The following is a 22,065-nucleotide window of genomic DNA, read 5'->3' as shown; positions in this document are numbered from 1 at the left end:
CACCATGGCAACTGCCAGTGTTCGTGTTCTTCTCCATGGAGGCAGATATAAACAAACCTCCTCAGGGAAGAGCAGCAGTTCCCGTGAGAGAACAAGTTATATTAACTTATTTTGGTTACTTGACTTTTATTTGATTTTAATATAGATTAGAGTAATTAGCCATAATGTCTATAAATACAACACATGGGCTTCCTTTCCTGCCAGGAAACACTTTTCGCGATTTAACGGTGAGAAACTTTGACCTTTAGGCCCATATTAACTTTGCTGTCTTGTTTTTAAATGTTTCTGTTTTCTTTTGTAAAATCTAATTCTGCATTTTTAAATCTTTATAAATGTTCCTAATTCTTAGATTTCTGCTGGAAATTAATTATTCATTCTTTTTTTTTTCTCAAGGAGCATTATGTAAATCTATGTATGAGATAACTGTTATGCTGATATTACAGTGAGGAAAATAAGTATTTGAACACCCTGCTATTTTGAAAGTTCTCCCACTTGGAAATCATGGAGGGGTCTGAAATTGTCATCGTAGGTGCATGTCCACTGTGAGAGACATAATCTAAAAAAAAAAATCCAGAAATCACAATATATGATTTTTTTAACTATTTATTTGTATGATACAGCTGCAAATACGTATTTGAACACCTGTCTATCAGCTAGAATTCTGACCCTCAAAGACCTGTTAGTCTGCCTTTAAAATGTCCACCTCCACTCCATTTATTATCCTAAATTAGATGCACCTGTTTGAGGTCGTTAGCTGCATAAAGACACCTGTCCACCCCATACAATCAGTAAGAATCCAACTACTAACATGGCCAAGACCAAAGAGCTGTCCAAAGACACTAGAGACAAAATTGTACACCTCCACAAGGCTGGAAAGGGCTACGGGGAAATTGCCAAGCAGCTTGGTGAAAAAAGGTCCACTGTTGGAGCAATCATTAGAAAATGGAAGAAGCTAAACATGACTGTCAATCTCCCTCGGACTGGGGCTCCATGCAAGATCTCACCTCGTGGGGTCTCAATGATCCTAAGAAAGGTGAGAAATCAGCCCAGAACTACACGGGAGGAGCTGGTCAATGACCTGAAAAGAGCTGGGACCACCGTTTCCAAGGTTACTGTTGGTAATACACTAAGACGTCATGGTTTGAAATCATGCATGGCACCGAAGGTTCCCCTGCTTAAACCAGCACATGTCAAGGCCCGTCTTAAGTTTGCCAATGACCATTTGGATGATCCAGAGGAGTCATGGGAGAAAGTCATGTGGTCAGATGAGACCAAAATAGAACTTTTTGGTCATAATTCCACTAAACGTGTTTGGAGGAAGAAGAATGATGAGTACCATCCCAAGAACACCATCCCTACTGTGAAGCATGGGGGTGGTAGCATCATGCTTTGGGGGTGTTTTTCTGCACATGGGACAGGGCGACTGCACTGTATTAAGGAGAGGATGACCGGGGCCATGTATTGCGAGATTTTGGGGAACAACCTCCTTCCCTCAGTTAGAGCATTGAAGATGGGTCGAGGCTGGGTCTTCCAACATGACAATGACCCGAAGCACACAGCCAGTATAACCAAGGAGTGGCTCTGTAAGAAGCATATCAAGGTTCTGGCGTGGCCTAGCCAGTCTCCAGACCTAAACCCAATAGAGAATCTTTGGAGGGAGCTCAAACTCTTTGTTTCTCAGCGACAGCCCAGAAACCTGACTGATCTAGAGAAGATCTGTGTGGAGGAGTGGGCCAAAATCCCTCCTGCAGTGTGTGCAAACCTGGTGAAAAACTACAGGAAACGTTTGACCTCTGTAATTGCAAACAAAGGCTACTGTACCAAATATTAACATTGATTTTCTCAAGTGTTCAAATACTTATTTGCAGCTGTATCATACAAATAAATAGTTAAAAAATCATACATTGTGATTTCTGGATTTTTTTTTTTAGATTATGTCTCTCACAGTGGACATGCACCTACGATGACAATTTCAGACCCCTCCATGATTTCTAAGTGGGAGAACTTGCAAAATAGCAGGGTGTTCAAATACTTATTTTCCTCACTGTATATTGTTATACATTTACCCATTCTTTCTGTATGCTGTTATTCAGAAATCCGGTTTCCACAGAGCTCAGACTCTTGATTTTAAGAACGGTTACGCTCTGCCCCGGCGGCCCGCGGTCGGTATAGGACAAGAGCCTCTTCTGTCAGTGAACATCAGTCACAGTGAGAGGAACCAGCTGATCAATGACATCCCGAACCTGACCTACGGTACAGAGACACACCGACATCCACCGCTACAACACATACCGGCACACGCTGCTTATGACAAGAAGGTGAAGAGTCATCTATCTATCTATCTATCTATCTAACGTTATCTATCTATCTATCTATCTATATATGCATCTATCTATCTGTCTATCTCTGCATCTATCTATATGCATCTCTATCTATCTTATCTATGCATCTATCTATCCATCCATCCATCCATCGAAACAGAACCAACCTCTCACCTTTACTCTTCGTCTTCCAGGTTCTGCGTTTCTATGGTTTCTTCCGGCAGGAAGTGTTGTACTCCCCGGATGAGCACTTTCGCATTCGTCCGGTGGTGATTTATTATCACTTGGAAGATGACACCATGTGTGTGACCGAGCCACCGGTGGAAAACTCGGGAATTCCACAGGGAAAACTGATCAAACGTCAGAGGCTGATCAAAAACCAGCCCGGAGATCTTTACCACTGGAAAGACCTTAATGTTGGGATGGACATGAGTTTGTTTGGAACGGACTACAGGATAACACAGTGCGATGCCTTTACACAGGTAACACACACACACACACACACACACTGACTCTATAGACTGCTGCTTCTGATGGTTTGGTTTGACTGAGCGTGTGTGTGTGTGTGTGTGTAGGACTTCATGAAGAGTCAGGGAATAGTACTAAATGAGTCGGAGTCCATTCCCAGTGACCCGTACACCATCCGCCGCATTCAGAAACAACAAACTCACATCACACCCTACGACCACAATTATCAGCTGGAGAGGTTCCTCGCCCTGGATCGACAGGTAATCAAACACACACATCCCACACATCAGTTCATTCTCTCACTCATCATTTCTGTGCGGTCTCGTGTGTATTTCCAGGTGCTGCGCTTCTTTGCACTTTTGGACGACCTGGACTCTCAGTATGAAGAGAAACGGCCTGTAACGCTGCATTACTATCTTGTGGATGATTCTGTTGAGATCTGTGAGCATCACGGGGCCAACAACGGCCGGGACCCGTTCCCAGTTCTGCTCCGCAGACAGAGGGTTCCCAAACACATCAAACCAGCCTGTGGTGAGATCATAAACACACAAGTCAAGACACATTTATCTGCATAGTGCTTTTCACAATACACATTACAGCATCCATCCATCTATCTATCCATCTATCGATCTGTATAAAGTTGGACATACTTATACATCCAACTTTATTTAAAGAGCTGGGCAATAATATAGTCAGTCACATTTTGCGAAAAAAAAAAAAAAAAAGATGTAGTTGATATTTGCTATATAGTCCTACTGTAGTACATACTGATTTATGGTAGTGAACTGTATGTATGTGGATAAAGTTGGATTTAAAATATATCCAACTTTATATAGAGAGCTGTCGGAGCCGATAGCCTCGTGGGCAGCGCTCTGACATGTAGCGTGGTTGCGCTTCAGGCAACCCGAGTTCAAGTCCTGCGCCCAGTTGCATAAAGCACCTTAAGTTTTTCCCTTAAAGGACCAGTTCACTTTCAAAAAAATGTTTGCTGATAATTTACTCACCCGGATGTCATCCAAGATATCCATGTCTTTCTTTCTTCAGTCGAAAAGAAATTAAGGTTTTTGAGGAAAACATTCCAGGATTTTTCTACACAGAATGGACTCCAATGGCAACCAACGATTCCAATGTTCAAAGAAGGTTCAAATGTCCATCTCAATGCAGCTTCAAAGTCTCTACACGATCCCAGTCGAGAAAAAAGAGTCTTATCCAGCGAAACGATCGGTCTATATCAGCACCGAAAACATGGAGATTTTATTTTAGAGAATAATCGCACAACCTATTCGATATTCTATAATTAAATAAACTAATCGAATATTCAAAAATCGTGACTCATCCCTGCATGGAATCTCTTGTTTCTTTTCCCAAATCTTCACTCACGTCTCCCATTTTCGCAGGGGATTATAAACGTTTCTTCCTTCGTTCGCTTTTAATTAGGCCTATTATATTCGTATTCTTTACAGTGGTAAAGTAGAAAAACGCTGTAAGATATCAGAAAAGAGATCGATGGTCTCTTTCCTGCTCGTGTCCCACATCCCCGATCAAAGCGCAGAGCGGTGGGCTATATCAGGGGTTCCCAAACTTTTCCATGACAAGGCCCCCCAAATACCACTAGGTTCTGGCCAAGGCCCCCCTTTTGCAGGATGTGTTATTGAACCCATCGACAATGTTACGGCAAATGTAGAAATAAATAAATAAAACATCTAGGTGTTTATGTCAGAATGTTTATTTTTAAACCACAACCTTCTAAAAATGATATATTTAACGATATCTTTAACATTTCTCATCCTAATAATGTCAAACTTGGCACTGCACTTACTCGTGCCCGTGGCAAGACACCTGTCGAGTTTGAAATCCATCGGATTAACGGTTCGAGAGATATGTGGTTAACAGACACACACACACACACACAGACAGACAGACGTTTCTGTAATTTATAGATAGATGAGCTTTGCTCATCCCGCCCCTCTGTTCTGTGCGTACATCGTTTGTTAACACAATAACACAATAACCATAACGCGTTGTTCATTATAAACGTGGGATTATGAATTATATTGAGAACGTCGTACATAGAAAACATGCCATAATGTACCCTGAGTGTAAACAGCCGCATTCATCGTGAAGCGTGCAGCAAGCGATTTGCAAAGATTAATATAAATATTAATATAAAGGTTAATAAAACGTTACACTCACTTCTTCTTCTGGAGGTGCAGCAGGAACACGAATAGTTGGTACCGATCCTTTTTCAGGAGCAGCCTCTTAGCAAAACCAGCTTTACTGACCCTCGTTTGTAAAGCAGTCTGGTGTGTGAAATGATTCGCGCAAACATGAAAGTATTGACGTTGATCGTGGGGAATATTCCCTTCAAAAACAAACTCAGCCACTGCGTCTTCAGCGGTTCGGATTTAGGAACATCAAAATGACTGCTGTGTTCGTTATTACACCCAAGAACAGAACAACACAATCGCTTAGAAGCCATTCTGCTCATAGACCAGGAATGGGCAACTTCGGTCCTGGAGGGCCACTGTCCTACAGAGTTTAGCTCCAACCCTGAAAAAATCACCTGCTATGCCTGTAATTTTCTAGTAATCCTGAGGACCTTGATTAGCTTGTTCAGGTGTGTTTGATTAGGGTTGAAGCTAAACTCCAGCGACCGAGGACAGTGGCCCTCCAGGAACGAAGTTGCCCATCCCTGTCATAGACAGTGCTCCAGCGTATCAACAATGACCGCGCCGGTCCACGCGGACTATGATTGACAGCTCGTTCACGCTGTGTTGAAACGCTGCTGTCAATCAACAATCGTGGGAGGGGCGTTGATTTTGTGACGTCACAAAATCGAACAGCTTGATCTGAGACGGGGGAAAACATATAAGAAGATTAAAAAAAAACACTGGATGGATTTTTATCATTTTATGATGGTTGTGTACAGGCACTGCCAACACACATTTCAGTACAATCAACTTGTTAAAGTGCATGTACCATTATATGACCCCTTTAAGGTGAAGTTTTCCAAACCTTATGTTATACTTATGCAACACTTATCGTTTTTTAAGAGATTACTTAAGGGTAAAATAGATATTTAAGGGAAATTCTTAGGGTTTATGACGTTTCACCTAAAGAAACCATTAAGTAACGCTTAACGGTTATTTTTTGCAATGCCCTTAAGTTTAAGGGAAACCTAAAGGGCATTCTTAAGGGAAAATTACACTTAAGGTGCTTTATGCAACGGGGCACCCCTGCCAAATTACAACCCTTCTCGTTGAGTCTGCTATCTGATTACTTAATCCTAAGCAGATCTATTTCCGCCATGACCAAACATATCAACATTGTCATATCCATTACCAAACACTCATAGAGTTGTCACGACAGAAATGTAGTTTACAGAACTAATTTTAACACAGAGACAAACCTGCTTCAGTTTTGTTGCTTTTTATGTTTATAGAAGTTTGGACACAGTAAATGACTGAATTCATATTTCACATGACATAATAAATCAATATATTAACACAGAATCCTTAAACATCTTTCTTTCATGACTCAGAGCCATTCCCCAGCAGTGTTCTGGAAGTTTCCCCTCATGATGTGGAGGAGTATTTCTCTCCTCAAGACTTCAGGGTCGGTGAGGAGGTCCTGCTGATGGGGAGGCGCTTCCTGCTGTATGACTGTGACAACTTCACCCAGAAATACTTTGAGCAGAATCACCCCGACATCTCGCTCAAAACGTTTACTGTTGACACTAGGACACCACAAGACATCAAGATGGTCAGATACATTCTCTTGACTGGGCTAATCTCATCTGAAAGTTAAATTATATTTAGTATGCAAATGGAATGTCATTTCAAGTGATATATCTGGCACTTTCCACAAATAGGGTACACTCGTATGTTCTATGTTTGCCCCACAGTTGTCTTGGACTATTCTGACATCTAGCGGTGTGAATGAAGCATCGCCATATGTTTTCAGTTAACCGATGCCATTGCAGAAATACACCATTCAGAGTCAGCAGCTATGATTAATGCATTATGCCACTCATCTTTTCAACAAATGGTCTGAATGATTTATTAGAAAATCGGTCTTCTTAAATAATAATAAAAACTAATAAAAAAACATTAACAAAATAAAATTGATTATTTAATGTTAGTATATTTTTCGAATAAAACAAAATGTTTCAAATATTGCAAAAATGACTTTTCTAAATAAATGTTACATTGTAAAAAATGTTTTGCTTAAACGCTAATTATTTACTGAAAAATACACAAAAAGGCCTATTTTGTACCCTATTCATGGAAAATGACCTTATATTTTCTATCCAGACTGTTTTTGAGGTAAATTATGTATTTCATTATCCTTCCCTCCATCTCTTCATCCATATATTCAGTCTGTCCATGAGTTTTCTGAACGCACGCATGATTTTCATTGCATTGATGATGTGTCATGCTGTCATGCAGGTAATTCCTCCGTATAACGGCTTCGGTTCTCTGGAGGACTCGTTACAGAACTGTCTGGCTCTGGTTCCTGAACCGCCCAAGAAAGACGTGATCAAACTGCTGGAGAACAACCACAAAGTTCTGCGTTACATCGCACAGCTGGTGAGAATGCACCTCATTTGCATAATCTCCAAACGGAGTATTGCGCTAAAACAACGCAGACAGCGTGAGCAAATAAACGTTTGTTCTTAAGTGGTCTGGAATACTCAATTCTGATTGGTGATTTGCGGAATCATTCCGCTCTTCCCCAGTGAAACCGGTGCTACTTTCATGTGTTTCGTATAACTCCGCAGACTCGCACTCACTTTTTAATACAATGGCAACAGGCGCCATATTCCGTGTTTGCGATGAAAATCATTGAGACTTTAAAAGTAGGGTTGGCAATTTTCAGAGATGCTAGCAATAGCAATAGAATGAGGCGTGGCTTTGGAGATCCTTTGAAGGAGGCGTGGCTTTGGAGATCCTTTGAAGGAGGCGTGGCTTTGGAGATCCTTTGAAGGAGGCGTGGCTTTGGAGATGCTCTGATGGGAGGCAGCAGAGCATCTCCAAAGCCACGCCTCCTTCAAAACACATGAACGCGTACAACAGAGAGCAAACTAGAGCATCACGAGAGACAGCGTTAAACTACCTCATGTCTCAAAGCACATAACCTTACAATAATAATGAACATAAACAACTTAAAGAGCTCTGACCTGTATCACCTGACTGCTGCAGATTCATTTCAGCGCTGATAGTGTTGACATTGAAACGCATGAATTCGAGTCACGAACCACTCCGAGTATAACGTCACGGGTTTCCATCTCCTCCAAATTACAGTAGTTATGGCGTGAACGCAGCATTAGCTGGTTGTTTTGGTTCAGGAGGAACTGTTAAAGTCGGCTGCTGTTTCGGTTGCGCTGCTCGGTGACTGACGTCTGTCTAACTCATAGCATGAAACGCGATGATAATGTGTGATGTCTGCGCAATGTATACGTTGACAGGCAGGTAGGACATCGTATCATTGCATTTGGAGCAAATGCAATGATTGGACAAATATGTCAGGGTCCTACGCCTTCCACAGATGATATATATACATATAAATACATTTAATCCACTTAACTTGGCGATTGCGAAGGGTAGTTCAGGATGCGAAGAGACTTTTAACCAGCATAACAAAAAATGTTTCTGAAACAAATCACCTACCCTGCCTTTAATAGGAGTAATGTTGCTTCCGTGTTCGTCTTGTTAGGCCAATTGTTTTGTTTTGTTGGTGGAAGATTTAATATAATATACAGGTAAAAATTATCAAATAAATCTTCATCAATATTACATGTCCACAAATTTATTGATTTATTTAAGTAGCTTTCACTTGCATCAGGTCCTGTTCATCATGTCAAGGTTTAGTTTGCAAAAATGACTGTACACTATTTCTTACATATCAATGTTATCATCCTCCTTAGGATTCCCAGAATCCCCTGGATGAGGGACGGCGCTTCGTTCTGTCTTACTACCTGTCTGATGACATGATCAGCATCTTTGAGAAATCCACACGTAATTCCGGCATCATCGGAGGAAAATTCCTAGAGAAGACTCGTGTCCCAAAACCAGGAAGCACAGTGGAAAACCCAGAATACTACGGACCAGCAGACTTCTCCATTGGAGCTACTGTGGAAGGTATAGATCAGAGACGAGACTTCCTGGGAATCATCACACTTTTTTTTCTAATGCTTATGTGTTCTTTCTGCTCTCCTCTGCAGTGTTTGCACATCGGTTTGTCCTGACGGATGCTGATCGTTACGTGTTAAGTTATCTGGAGTCAGTGTCGCATCACATCCCTGAACACACACTGTCTTCACTGAGACAGAAGTTTGTGGTCAGTCAGACCTCAGACCAGGATGAGCAATGTGAAGGTAAAAAATATGTTAAATATGTTCAGCCTTTTGGTTACATCTTCAACCAAGTGAAAAGGGGAAATGCAATATTCACGAAGTTCACCCAAAAATGAAAATTCTGTCATTAATTTCTCACCCTTGCGTCGTTTCAAACCTGTAAGATTTTCGTTCATCTTCAGGAACACAAATGAAGATCTTTTTGATGAAATCTGAGAGCTTTCTGTCTCTCCATTGACAGCTACGCAACTACCACTTTGACACTTGAAAAAGTTAATAAAGAGATCGTAAAACTAATCCAAATGAATTGAGCAGTTCAGTCCAAATTCTCTGAAGAGACTCAATCGTTTTATATGATGATCAGATTTAATTTAGGCTTGTATTCACGTTTAAACATTCATCAGTTCACACATCAGTTGTGGTAAACGGAAGCTCAAGCATGTTCGCTTGACGTGCGAGAACCGATGAGGTTCATTCTTGTATGTTAAGCTTCCGCAAGAACCGTTGAGGTTTGTTATTGGCCATATAAACTGCTGAATTCACATGGATTAGTTTTACGATCTCTTCATGAACTTTTTGAAGAGTCAAAGTGGTAGTTGCGTAGCTGTCAATGGAGGGACAGAAAACTCTCAGATTTCAACGAAAGTCTTCCGACTTTGGAACACATGAGGGTAATTCCTTAACAGAGTTTCACAAGACATCTCATTGAATGTTCTCTTCACAGCTGAGACAGATGGAGCTCCAGACCTCCTCCAGAGCTGAAATCTGCTGAGCAGGTCTGTCCAGTATAATGCTACCAATCCTCAAGATACCAACAGATATCGTCTGTGAAAAGGAGTTTTTGCTTTTGGATGTTGTTTTTCCATATCTAGTGATGTAAATGTGCAATAAAGACACAGAGCAAAACAAGCATATGTTAAATTAATGTTATTGGGGTAACGTATGAATTTTGGCCTTGGATTCATGAAAATCTTAAAGGGATAGTTCACCCAAAAAAATAAAAATTCTGTCATTAATAACTCAACAAGAAAGACTTCATCTTCAGAACATTAAGATCTTTTTGATAAAATCTGAGAGCTGTCTGTTTCTCCATTGACGGCTATAAAAATTAAGCTTTCATGCAAAAATAGGTATTTAAATATAAAATTAAGTATAAATTTGTTGTTTTCAGTTTTATTTTGTTTTTAGTATGAACAGACAATTCGAAAAAAAATTGTTCCAAATAGGCTTCTTTTAATGTAAAACCATTTTCTCTTTTCAGATGAAATGTGACATTCTCATAAGAGTTTACCCATTATCAAATGTGAATTCTTTTCTGTCTGACATTTATTATCAGTTATATAAGTAAATAAAACAAAAAAAGTTGAAATATTTCTGTAAAGATAGAAAACTCAAAACAAATGTTACTATTCAAAAAGGTTCAATATTTATAAGCATCGTCATATACAACAAAATATCAAACTGCATAAACGTACAAAGCAGGAACTCCATAAAACCTCATTACAGGAGAAAGACTGAGTGTGTTCGCTCTGATTCAGGGTCATTTCACTACTACAACACTCGTTCCTACCTCAAACCGGACAAAAACATGGATTTTCCCTGTTTCTTTGCCAGTTCTTTTTAGATTGTCATGTGAATATTTTGTTCATTATAAACTCAGAATGTGTGACGTCTCACAATAACACCCTCGATTCAAATCATCTCAATGAGTGTCCTTTCAAGGCCACCGTAGTTGCCACTTTTACACCTCAAATGCAGAAAAACAAACTAACCTCAAAACAGCGCTTTAATAAAGAAAGACTGAGTGAAGTTTAGAAAACATTATGCAGAAGAAATAATGAATACTGAAACTGTAAAGAAGTTTAGAAATGTTGACAAGAGCCTGTTGAGGGTCCTGTTGTCACTTCCTCAGAGAAACGCCACGTGCACTTCTCTTGATGTGGTAACAGGAAGCAGATGATCTGTTTCCTGTGCCCTCTGTGTGGAGGCCATCCGCTGGAATGAGGCTGAAGCTTACGGCGCTTTGATCTTCTTGAGACGAGGAGATGTGCCGTTCTCTGCCTTAATGAGTCCATTCTCATGATGACCGACTGCAGAACACAAACAGCTCGTGTTAGAGAGGAAAAATGCAAAGTTTAAACACGTGTGTAACCGAAGACATCAGACCTATAAAACCAGTGTGTGTCGTTCTGTGCGTCACGTTTTGGCTTTCACACACACAATAAAAGAGTATTATTGCCCAGAGGCCAGGGAAAGTTCACCTAGAAACCTACAGAAATTCTAAGCTATTCACAAAAGCTTTGTGTGAAGAACAGACCAACAGTTCAGCCATAAATCTCATCTTCTGCAGTAGCTTGTATCGCATTGGATATGAAAATTGGCACGTCAGCACTGGTTACGACAGTATAGATGAGTGATTAATAACATTTTGGGGTAAACTAAATCTTTTAAGCTTACGGCTCAAATATACTTCAATTGTTTTAAATGAAGTCACACCAGATCATTCTTCTATTTCAAAGGCCATGTAATGTTCACAAAACAGCAGAACACGGTCTTGTATTTAAGTCCATAATATGGTTTTGTTCACACACAGTTCAGTTACAAGACACTTAGTTTTTGTGTGAACAGGACATTGAGATTCACACCTGTAAGCAAATGCGGTTGTCAATCCCAAAAACTGACAGTGTGCATGTAGCCAAAATCAGAACAAAACCAAGTTGAACTCAGAAAAGTTGGGTAAACACATTTGACCGACTATTGGTTCATGATTACGTATGTTTTTTGCTTTTTTTTTTTAAACATAACATTAATATTTTCTTAAATATCCTTTTTAAATATAAATTCATGTTCCAGTTATACTTAATTTTGACACATTTTTCAGGTTAAATAAATAAAATGACTAGCACTATCTAAAAAAAAAACATTTTTACATTAACAACGTAATTATTGTTCCATTTATTAAAACCAAGTATATTTCTCAAGTTTTCCCACCATTTTTACATAAACTCCAAGAGATGCTTTGTTCCGCTGTAACTTTAACCGCTGGTGTCCCTGTTAGAAACACTTTAGAAAAATGAGCGATTTATACACTTTTTAATGGCGTATTTCATAATATCTGCATTGTTTTCTTTTTGTACTGTGGATTATTTTCCCACCCTTGCCTCTTCAGCGGAAATATCACTGGCAAGTAGTTTTGACCACCCAAACTGAATTTTGTTTTGGCCTGATTTTGTTTGTTACGTCACACCAGTTCATTCTTCTATTTCACTTTAAGTATATCTGAGCCTTAAGCTTAAAAGAGATAGTTCACCCCAAAATGTTAGGAATTACTCATGCACACTGTTGTAGCCAATGGTGACGTTTATTTTGATATTGAGAATGAAGCGTGCAGAACATATTTAAAATTCATCCAAACATAGTTGGGATGTTCACTAACAGTCTAACGATGCTCAGGTATTGCAAACTTATTGTATCAAACTTAAGTATATCAGGTCAAACTAGTGCAGTGTAATTTCGAACGAGCATGTACCTGAATCTCGTTTCGGCGTGCGCTGCATCTGTTGTTTGGCGGCCGCTCTCTTCCGGGCCGCTTGCTCTAATCTCAGCTCACGTGTTCGGCTCAGCTGGAACCGGAAGAACTTCCAGAGCAGCCAGGATTGAGTGAAGCACACCATGAACAACACCAGCAGCCTGCGTGTCAAACACACAACACACAGCATTACTCATGTCTGGGTCTCTCGTGATGTACTGAACTATAATGAGTGTGAATGTCTGTCTCACCTGATAGAAAGAGTGTTGAAGTTTCCAGTCTCCAAATCAAGCATCTGGTTTTCAGAACGAGCCAAACCGAAGCCGACAGCCAGGAACATCAGAGTCAGAGTGATCATACGGGTCAGGACGAACCCAACGGACCACATCTCAAACCTACACACACAACAAGCATATTTGCTGTTATATAGAGAGATTATGATATACACTACCGTCGAAGGTTTCATAACAGTTTATGCTTTTGAAATATGTCTCTTCTCACCAAGGCTGCATTTATTTGATCAAAAATACAGTAATATTGTGAAATATTATTACAATTTAAAAGAACCGTTTTCCATTTGAATATATTTTAAACAAATTTATTCCTGAGATTGTAAAGCTGAATTTTCAGCATCATTACTCCAGTCTTCAGTGTCACATGATCCTTCAGAAATCATTGAAATATGATGATTTGCTGCTCAAGAAACATTTCTGATTATTATCAATGCTGAAAACGGTTGTGCTGCTTAACCGCGATGATGCATTCTCTTCCCAGGATCCTTTGATGAATAGAAAGTTTACATCTTTACAGTCACTTTTGATCAATTTAATGCATCCTCGCAGAATAAAAGTATTAATTTCTTTAAAAAAAATAGTTTGAATGGTTATGTATACATTATGAAATAAAAGCATGACTTTAGGCATATGTTTGAGGAAGTTTGGCTCACATTTTGTGGTGGTTTTCATCAATGAAGTAGAACAGTCGAGACAGATGGAAGCCCATCTCAGAAAGATACTGCAGGAACAACAGAACCAGCCCGACCCGTGTCAAGCTGAAGAGAGATGAAAAATATATATTAAATCAATCATTCTTCATGCAAATATCTGATTTTATACAGTTGTTAAATAAAAAATATTATTTGAATAAACTTGTTTTTAAAAACCCTTTTTAGTTTTTAGGGCTCACACGTAAACATCCATGTATAGAAAGCCCTAAAATTAGAATTTTATATATATATATATATATATATATATATATATATATATATATATATATATATATATATATATATATATATATATATTTATATATATTTATATATTTATATATTTATATATATATATATATATTATTTATTTTTTTTTTTTTTTTTTGTGATTTTACCTCTTGTGGTACTGCTTGTGTAAATAACAGACATGGTACCAGTCTCATACCATAAAAGACTTTTATATAGAGACCGTTTCTGTTCCCCGAACTAGTAAATACAAAAATCTCAAACCCATTTAAGGGTAAAAATTTAACTGATGTTCAACAAATAAAAAAAACATAATACAGACGAATAAATGATAAACATTGTTTTGCTGAATATTAGATCATTTTCTACAAAAGCACTTATAGTAAGTGATATATGGTCACAGATCATAACTTAGATGTCTGGTTTTAGCCAGGTTTCTGTCAAACACAGCACAATTACAATCCTTTAAATGAGTCCACCCCCCAAGATTATTGTTATAAACATGAGCCTCGTCTGAAAGGCAAAGGGGGAGGTGTTGCTGTAATTTATAGTAATACTTTCAGTATAACTCAGAGGTTTAGTTTCAAGTAGAATTCTTTTGAAGTGTTGGTGTTTAAATGTAACACTATCTAGTGTAAATGATAAATTCCGTTTGACATTTGTGCTGGCTTCTGTATATAGGTCACCAGGGCACCATAAAGAATCGAAGTTAGTCCTGGCTGCAGATAAAGTCTTAAAGGCAAAGGTATAAAGGCATTTATAGACATTTTAAACTCTATTGGAGTTAGAAACACGTGTCAGGATCCACTCGTTGTTGTAATCATACTTTAGATCTAATATTGTCACATGGAATCAATGCTGATGGCGTTGAAATTCTGCAGCAGAGCGATGACATCTCAGATCACTATCCATTACATTTTAAACACTTGATTAAATTGTTCAAGTTTATATTTGTTTTGAATCATAAAACACAGAATGATACTACTATGATACTAAACACAGATACTATGTTTGGCCATATCGCCCAACTCTAATTTAGACCGTACTGAGACTGCTCTCTGAGTTACAAATGACTTGCTCTAATCTTCAGATCGGGGTTGTATCTCCCTATTAGTATTACTGGATCTTAGTGCTGCATTTGATACGATCAACCACAACATTCTTTTGAATAGTCTCGAAAATTATGTTGGCATTAGTGGAATTGCATTGGCATGGTTCAAATCATACATATCTAACGGGTTATCAATTTGTAGCAGTAAATGAAGAGATTTCATATCAATCACAAGTTCAGTATGGAGTACCACAAGGCTCAGTACTAGGACCGTTGCCGTTCACTCTGTACATGCTACCCTTGGGAGATATCATTAGGAAGCATGGGATTAGTTTTCACTGTTACCCTGGTGATACTCAGCTCTATATTTATTTGCACCCTGGCGAAACAAACCAATTCACAAAATTATCTAAATGCTTTAGTAGATATAAAAAATAAGATGTAATTTCTACCACTCAATTCTGAAAAAAAAATTGTAATTATTGGTCCAAAAACCTCTGGGCATGTAATAACCCAGAACACCCTCTAACACTTGATGGCTGTCAAGTCTTCGTCATCAGTCAGGAACCTGGGTGAGCTCTTTGATACCAATCTAGCCACGTTTCTAGCATCAGTTAAACCGCATTCTTCCATCCTAAAAATATATCTAAACTACAAAATATACTCGATGACAAACACAGAAAAGTAAGTTCATGCGTTCATGACCTCAAGGCTAGATTATTGTAATGCTCTACTGTGTGGTTGATTTGCACGCTTAAAGGGATAGTTCACCCAAAAATTTAATTTACTCACCCTCAAGTTGTTCCAAATCTGTATGAGTTATATTATAGTATAGTACAGTATAGTATAGTACAGTACAGTACAGTACAGTATAGTATAGTATAGTATAGTAGCAGATATTTTGAAGAATGTTGGTAATCAAACAATTGACTGCACCCACTGACTTCCAAAGTATTTTTTTTCTTACTATGGAAGTCAATGGCTACTGTCAACTGTCTGGTTACCATCATTTACTCATGACAAAATGACAATTTTCATTTTTGGGTGAACTACCCCTTTAATAAACAAACTTGTTTATCAGCTTATCCAAAACGCAGCAGCTGGAGGTCTTACCAGAACCAGGAAGTATGACCATATTAGCCTGGTTCTGTCAACACTGCATTGGCTCCCTATTAAGCATTGCATACATTTTAAAATCTTGCTAATTACTTACAAAGCACTAAATGGTTTAGCACCACAGTACTTGAGAGAGCTCGTTTAATGCATTATAGTCCTTCACGTCTATTGCGGTCTCAAAATTCTGGCTAGTTGATAATACCTAGAATATCAAAATCAACTGCAGGCTTTAGATCCTTGTACTATTTATCACCCAAACTCTGGAACAGTCTTCCTAGCCTTGATCAGGAAGCAGAACCTGGCATATACATAACACATTATCATATTTCAATAATTCACTCACACCCGTTAAAGGATTGTTAGGCTGCAATTACGTCAACAGGAACCAGGAACACTTCCCATAACACCAGATGTACTCGTTACATCATACGATGATGCATCTACGCTAATATTAGTCTCTCTCTGTTTATCCTGAGGTTACCGTAGTCAGACGTATCAGGTCTGTATCCAGATTAGAGGGTGGACCCGCACCTAGACACGACCAACACGCAGCCCTGAATGTCAGCAGACACCGTGTCTACTAGACAATCCCCTGTGAAGACCTCATCGGCACGACAGCCATCGGCACAGATCCTCAGCAAACACCACAAGAACCAGACAAGTCCTCTGCACAGACCTATGACCAGCTTCATCTCCATACTGGCGTGATGAATCCAATCTTCAAGCAAAAGGAACTGGATGAAATAGTTGAACGATACCGATCCACAATCTGATTTATGACTTGTGATGCAGCCTGAATCATAATCACACCGTGTTCGTTCACTGGTCAGAGGAGAACTGGCCCTCCGACTGAACCTGGTTTCTCCCAAGTTTTTTTTTTAATCCATTCTGTCCCCAGATGGAGTTTGGGTTCCTCTGGCTTGCTTATTTGTGGACACTTGACTGCACTGACACTACTGGATCATCGTTTTCTGCAGAACTGCTTTATAGATAAAACAAACTAATTCAATATTTGATGATATTCACAACAGAACTGAATAAACACTGAAAAATGACTCTATTTTGTTCTAGAGCTGCTGCTGTACAGCTGAATTGAACTCTGTTTGCACCACTGAATCATTTTTCGGTTATTTTCATTTTCCTGTAAAGCTGCTATGAAACAATCTGGATTGTATAAAGCGCTATATAAATAAAGGTGACCTGACTTATTAAAAGTCAATCCAGCAATGTTACTGTGATTTTTTAGTTTTCATGTGTGGTTCATGACTTACTTCAACAGATACGCAGCCAGAATGTGTAACAGATAGAGACTGATGTACTGAAGTTGACGAGGGACTTCCTCCTAAAAACATGAAAAGAGCAACACAATTATAGTTTTATTATATTTCTGTTATTATATACTTTAATTATATTATGCATATACCTACGCATCTCCCCTGCATCAATGTTTCTGCGTTCCTCTCGTCTTCGCTTACCTTTCTCACTTTCTGGAAGTAAAGCTCGGGCAGTGCGTGAAACCAGTATGCCAGCTGTGTGAGGTAGAAGAACTTCACCTGAAACCTGACAGAAAGACAATTACAATCACATGACAATCTGACATTCAAGATGCTGTGCGATGCGATTGGTCAGCTGGTTAGGCCAATCACATAATTTGTTGAGGCAAAGTCACATGAGTTTTTTGTTAAAGGGATTTATTCAGTAAATGTGTTTCCATCGAAGTTTATGTGCATTAAATCTTATTGGATAAAAAAAATTAAAAAGAAAATGTATCTGCCCCCAACACACTTTTTTTTATGCACATTTTTAGAAATTTTTGTGCATCTTGGCGTTTCCATCCACCATTTTTTTTTTGGAAACATAGCTACTGCCATAAAAACAGAAGATGTCTTCATGTTTTAATCTATTTTATCTGTTACATAATAATGTTTTATATATACAGTAGTGTTTGCATTGATTGAATAACAGCATTGAATAACAGCAAAATAATTCTGTATAAAGAAAATAAAACTTATAAGGCCATTAATATTTTTTTACACAATAATATTTTCGTACCCATTTTTTTAACCCATTTTTACAATAAAAGAAAAATTCTCACCGCCTAAAAGATCATTATTCATTCAAATCTACATGAATTCTATTCAACAATACAACTGTAAAAATAGGTAATTAGCTATTTATACATGTATAAATTTTTCACAGAAATATGACAAATCTCATTGCAAAAATGTTCCCAAAAATAGGCTTCATTTTCTTAATGCAAAATCTATATATACTTTTTTCTTATTTTTGGATGAAATAAGAGTTCTGACATGTTCTTGACAGTTTTCTTGAGATTCATGCTTTGATAATGCGTGTATGTACCTCAGGTGAACATGAGGGTAATTCTCCCAAAGGCTGCTGGGATGCAGGACAAATCCCTCCTATTAATTACATAAACAATTAAGTGCCAAACAGAAAGCATGAGGTTTAATATGCTGTGTGTGTGTGATCTGGCGGCTCTTACTGTGGTGATGACATAGAGACTCCATACACTGGACACCAGGTAAAACACACACAGCTGCCCAGATTCATTAAACTTTGTGTTTTTACTCTTCGACAGGTGGAGACGCCGGTTTACTTTCTGCAACGGAGCACACAGAAAAAGAACAATAATAATATGGTCTGCACATTACAGAAATTCATCTGTTGCTTGCAAAAAAAACAACAACTTCTTTCTAATGGCCATCAATGGAGATTTTTTTTTTCTCCCATAATAGCACCAAATGTATGGTTAATTACATTAAAACTACATTACCCACAATGCATTGCATTATAGCACTTACATCTAGCACATACTCCTGCACCACTGCGTGAAGGATGATGGTGATACAAAGATAGAAGAGGACAGTGGCACAGTCTTTCCATCCATAATGATACAGAGTCACTTCTCCGTCTGAAACACACACACACACACACACGTTACAGATGCATTAGACCGAACTGGTAATGACAGACTATCAAAGCAAATGACTGTGTCAGACCTGCGCTCATGGTGCTGATGTTGTACTGAGGCTGGATGAATAAAATCGCCGTTTTGGCTGTCGTCTGAAAGAGAGAAGAAATCAACTTTCCTCCACAATGATGAGCAAAACACACAGACGTCACCCTTTACCCAAACACACACACACATACAGTTTATAGATCACATGTTCTATAATAAACACTCATGTGCTTTCAAACAGTTACAGCTGAAATTTAAAGTTTATATTTATTATTCTTGTTCTTGAACACATTTAAAAAATATATATAGTTAAGACACTTCCTGAGTATTTCATTCTGATGTAAATAAGAAAACGACAATCCAAAACAAAGACTCAAAGGTATAACATAGCAACAAACAGTGGGAAAAAAAGAATAATAATATTATTATTAAAAAAAAGTATTATGCATAAAGTATTTTAATAATTTTAGTAGTTTGTATTGTATGGAAGGTTGTTTCCACCACAAAAAAAAAAAAAAAAAAAAGGTATTTAACTTTTACTCACAACTGAAAGTATAAACTCGCAACTGTGAGTTACAAAATTGCCAGAAATAAAGTCAGAATTATGAGATAAAAGGTAACAGTTACCTTTTTATTTAATTTTTTTCCGTGGTGGAAACAAGCTTCCATTGTATTATTATATATTTGTTGCAACAAATGTTCTGTACTTATTCCTTATAATTTTTAAAAAAAAATATATACTAAAATGGGATCTTGCACAAAACTTTGCCGTTCCAATGTCAAAAATATAGCTTTCTTCTCTATTGTTGTACATTAGAACATTACAAATAAAACATTGACTTTAATTGACTGAAAATAGCTTATAATAAATCCAGTTGAAGTGATGTGTTCATGAATACTGTTATAAATAATGGCCGGACTGCATGAAACCACTACTGACATTTCAGCAGTTTGACTCATGAGAAATAGCAAAACAAATCAAATGAGCTTCCAATGATTTGTTTAATGAAGGCATGAACACAGAGGTGTTTGAAAGAAACACAGATGTTCAGAGCAACAGGTGTAAACGGGGAAACCCATCTGAACACACACATTTGCATGATATAGATGCGTGATATGAACCATGAAGAGAGTTTCATTCAGTGTTTATGACTAAAATTACAAACCTGGGAAGACAATTAATCTAGAAACTTCAAATGCCTATTTTTGCTTTAGGTTAGGGCTTCATAAGCGACAGATCATGATGTATATGAAAATGAAGCGTTTTTGAGATTCATATATTGGTCTCTTCAGGAATGCCAGTCAAACTGGGGGCGCGTGAGAGATTTGACGTGGCACTTCAGAAGAAACCTGAACATCATAAAACTCAAATACACCATTATGACACCTGGTTCATCGGTTTAAATTACACATATTATGCTTTACGAACTTTACGTATCTTCATCATCATCATCATCAACAACATTAACATCACAATGCAGAAATCTGGGCCCAGGAAACGTTGATAATGTTTGGATTGAAGTTGTGAATAAAGTTAAGGACTTCTTTTAATGCACTGAACTCAACCAGAGTGGCGTTAAATGCACAGTTTTACTGTAGATGAATGCATAAACGGAATGTCTGAGACTTTTACAAGCAGCTAAGTGGATTTGATTTGATTCACAAGCTTTAGACACTCAAATAAAAGTGGACTCTGTCCACAGTTTTGGTCTGTTTTAAAGTTACAGTGTCTGTAATAAACTGCATGCTTAATTTTGATGTAAAAGTCAGAAGAACAAAGAGAGACAGCTGGCAGAGACACAGACAAGAAAAAAAATGAGAATCCAAAACTCTTTAACTCACCTCAAACATCAGTCCAATCAAAACAAAAATAACCAAACTAAAGACAATGTCCGCGTGATTCTGAATGAGAAACTCTTGGCTGAAGAAAGGATAACTCTTATTTCTCCTGCGAAAAGCCATTTTACAAGTTCCCGATTTTCTGCTGGGCTTTTCTTCCTCCAAATCTCAAACTTCCACGAATCACTCCAAACTTTAGTAGGCGCACTGCGCATGCGCTTTAGCCACGAACCAAAGTTAGCACGCATGCGCGGTAGACGTTAGAAAGGATTGGTGGACAGACCACTGGATGGAAAATTTAGGAAAATGTACTCCTTTTGGTTTAACAAATTATTTAACATTCCAGATACATTGAATGTTAAATTGTGTCGTGTTATAGCCTATACATAGCCTTTAGCCTAGTAATAGCCTTAAGCTTCATTTTCATAAAAATATCAAAATGGCTTAAATGAAATCGGTAGTACATCAAATTTTAATTTAATTTAATAATACTTTAATAATAATTAAATATTAGATTAAATAATAATTTCAATCGCGTAAAATCCGCATCAACAATCGCTGTAAAAAAAAAAAAAAAAAAAAAAAAATTAAATAATTTTCTTATCAGAAACGACTGTGATTGGTCCACCCCTACCAGCGCTTGGAAAAGTAACTTATACCACGTGACAGCACAGCAAAAACTAAGTATCACTACGTGTGTATGAGTGTGTATGATCATTTACAGCTGAAAAATGACACTGAAAACTTTAAATAGCCCGTTATTAAATTAAGAATTTTCATGTAGATCTAACGAATTTGTGTTAAGCAACGCTTAGTTCACTACTTTTCTACAAAACACAGTGGCCCGGTTTAGATTTAACCGGATTTAGATTAAACCAGGATTAGGCCTTAGTTTAATTAGGGCATTTAAGTAGATTATATAAACGTGCTTTAGAAAAAAAGAAAAAAAAAGAGACAAAACAATGCCACTGTCATATTTTAAGATATATCACTGCAAGTTGCTTTAAGTTAAAATGGCCCAAACATGCATTTTAGTCTGGGACCTGATCTGTGAAACCAGGGAAGTGTCTTTTATTATACTGTAATATAATTCTCTTTGCATTATTGTATTAGTTCAATGCCTTTAGCTGTTTTATCTGACACTTGTTAGAAAAAAGTCTGTGTATATTAGT

At 37.8% G+C, this 22,065-nt stretch overlaps 2 protein-coding genes across 3 annotated transcripts; one reads left to right on the top strand and one right to left on the bottom strand.

Annotated features, from left to right (window-relative positions):
* The first annotated feature begins 40 nt into the window (after positions 1 to 40).
* Positions 41 to 10,135, top strand: efhc1 (EF-hand domain (C-terminal) containing 1). 2 transcript variants are annotated; one of them, XM_084091874.1, is made up of 10 exons: positions 42 to 227; positions 2,094 to 2,318; positions 2,516 to 2,803; positions 2,897 to 3,049; positions 3,128 to 3,320; positions 6,331 to 6,551; positions 7,238 to 7,378; positions 8,716 to 8,929; positions 9,013 to 9,165; positions 9,869 to 10,135. In XM_084091874.1, exons 1-10 carry the CDS (start codon positions 165 to 167, stop codon positions 9,904 to 9,906), a joined length of 1,689 nt encoding a protein of 562 aa, XP_083948000.1. In that variant the 5' UTR covers positions 42 to 164; the 3' UTR covers positions 9,907 to 10,135. The 2 variants fall into 2 exon arrangements, with proteins under 2 accessions (XP_083947999.1, XP_083948000.1); XM_084091873.1 differs by having other exon boundaries at positions 41 to 227; positions 2,897 to 3,320.
* Positions 10,136 to 10,547: 412 nt separating this feature from the next.
* Positions 10,548 to 21,155, bottom strand: tram2 (translocation associated membrane protein 2). Its single transcript, XM_084091876.1, has 11 exons — positions 20,897 to 21,155; positions 19,095 to 19,158; positions 18,897 to 19,006; positions 18,578 to 18,694; positions 18,436 to 18,494; positions 17,550 to 17,634; positions 17,346 to 17,416; positions 13,620 to 13,724; positions 12,925 to 13,068; positions 12,674 to 12,834; positions 10,548 to 11,234 (listed from the first exon to the last, which is right to left on the bottom strand). Exons 1-11 carry the CDS (start codon positions 21,014 to 21,016, stop codon positions 11,158 to 11,160), a joined length of 1,113 nt encoding a protein of 370 aa, XP_083948002.1. The 5' UTR covers positions 21,017 to 21,155; the 3' UTR covers positions 10,548 to 11,157.
* Positions 21,156 to 22,065: the final 910 nt, after the last annotated feature.

This window comes from Abramis brama (assembly GCF_963993115.1).
Source record: "Abramis brama genome assembly, chromosome: 18".
NCBI lineage: Eukaryota > Metazoa > Chordata > Actinopteri > Cypriniformes > Leuciscidae > Abramis > Abramis brama.
This window is presented reverse-complemented; position numbering and strand designations above follow the sequence as displayed.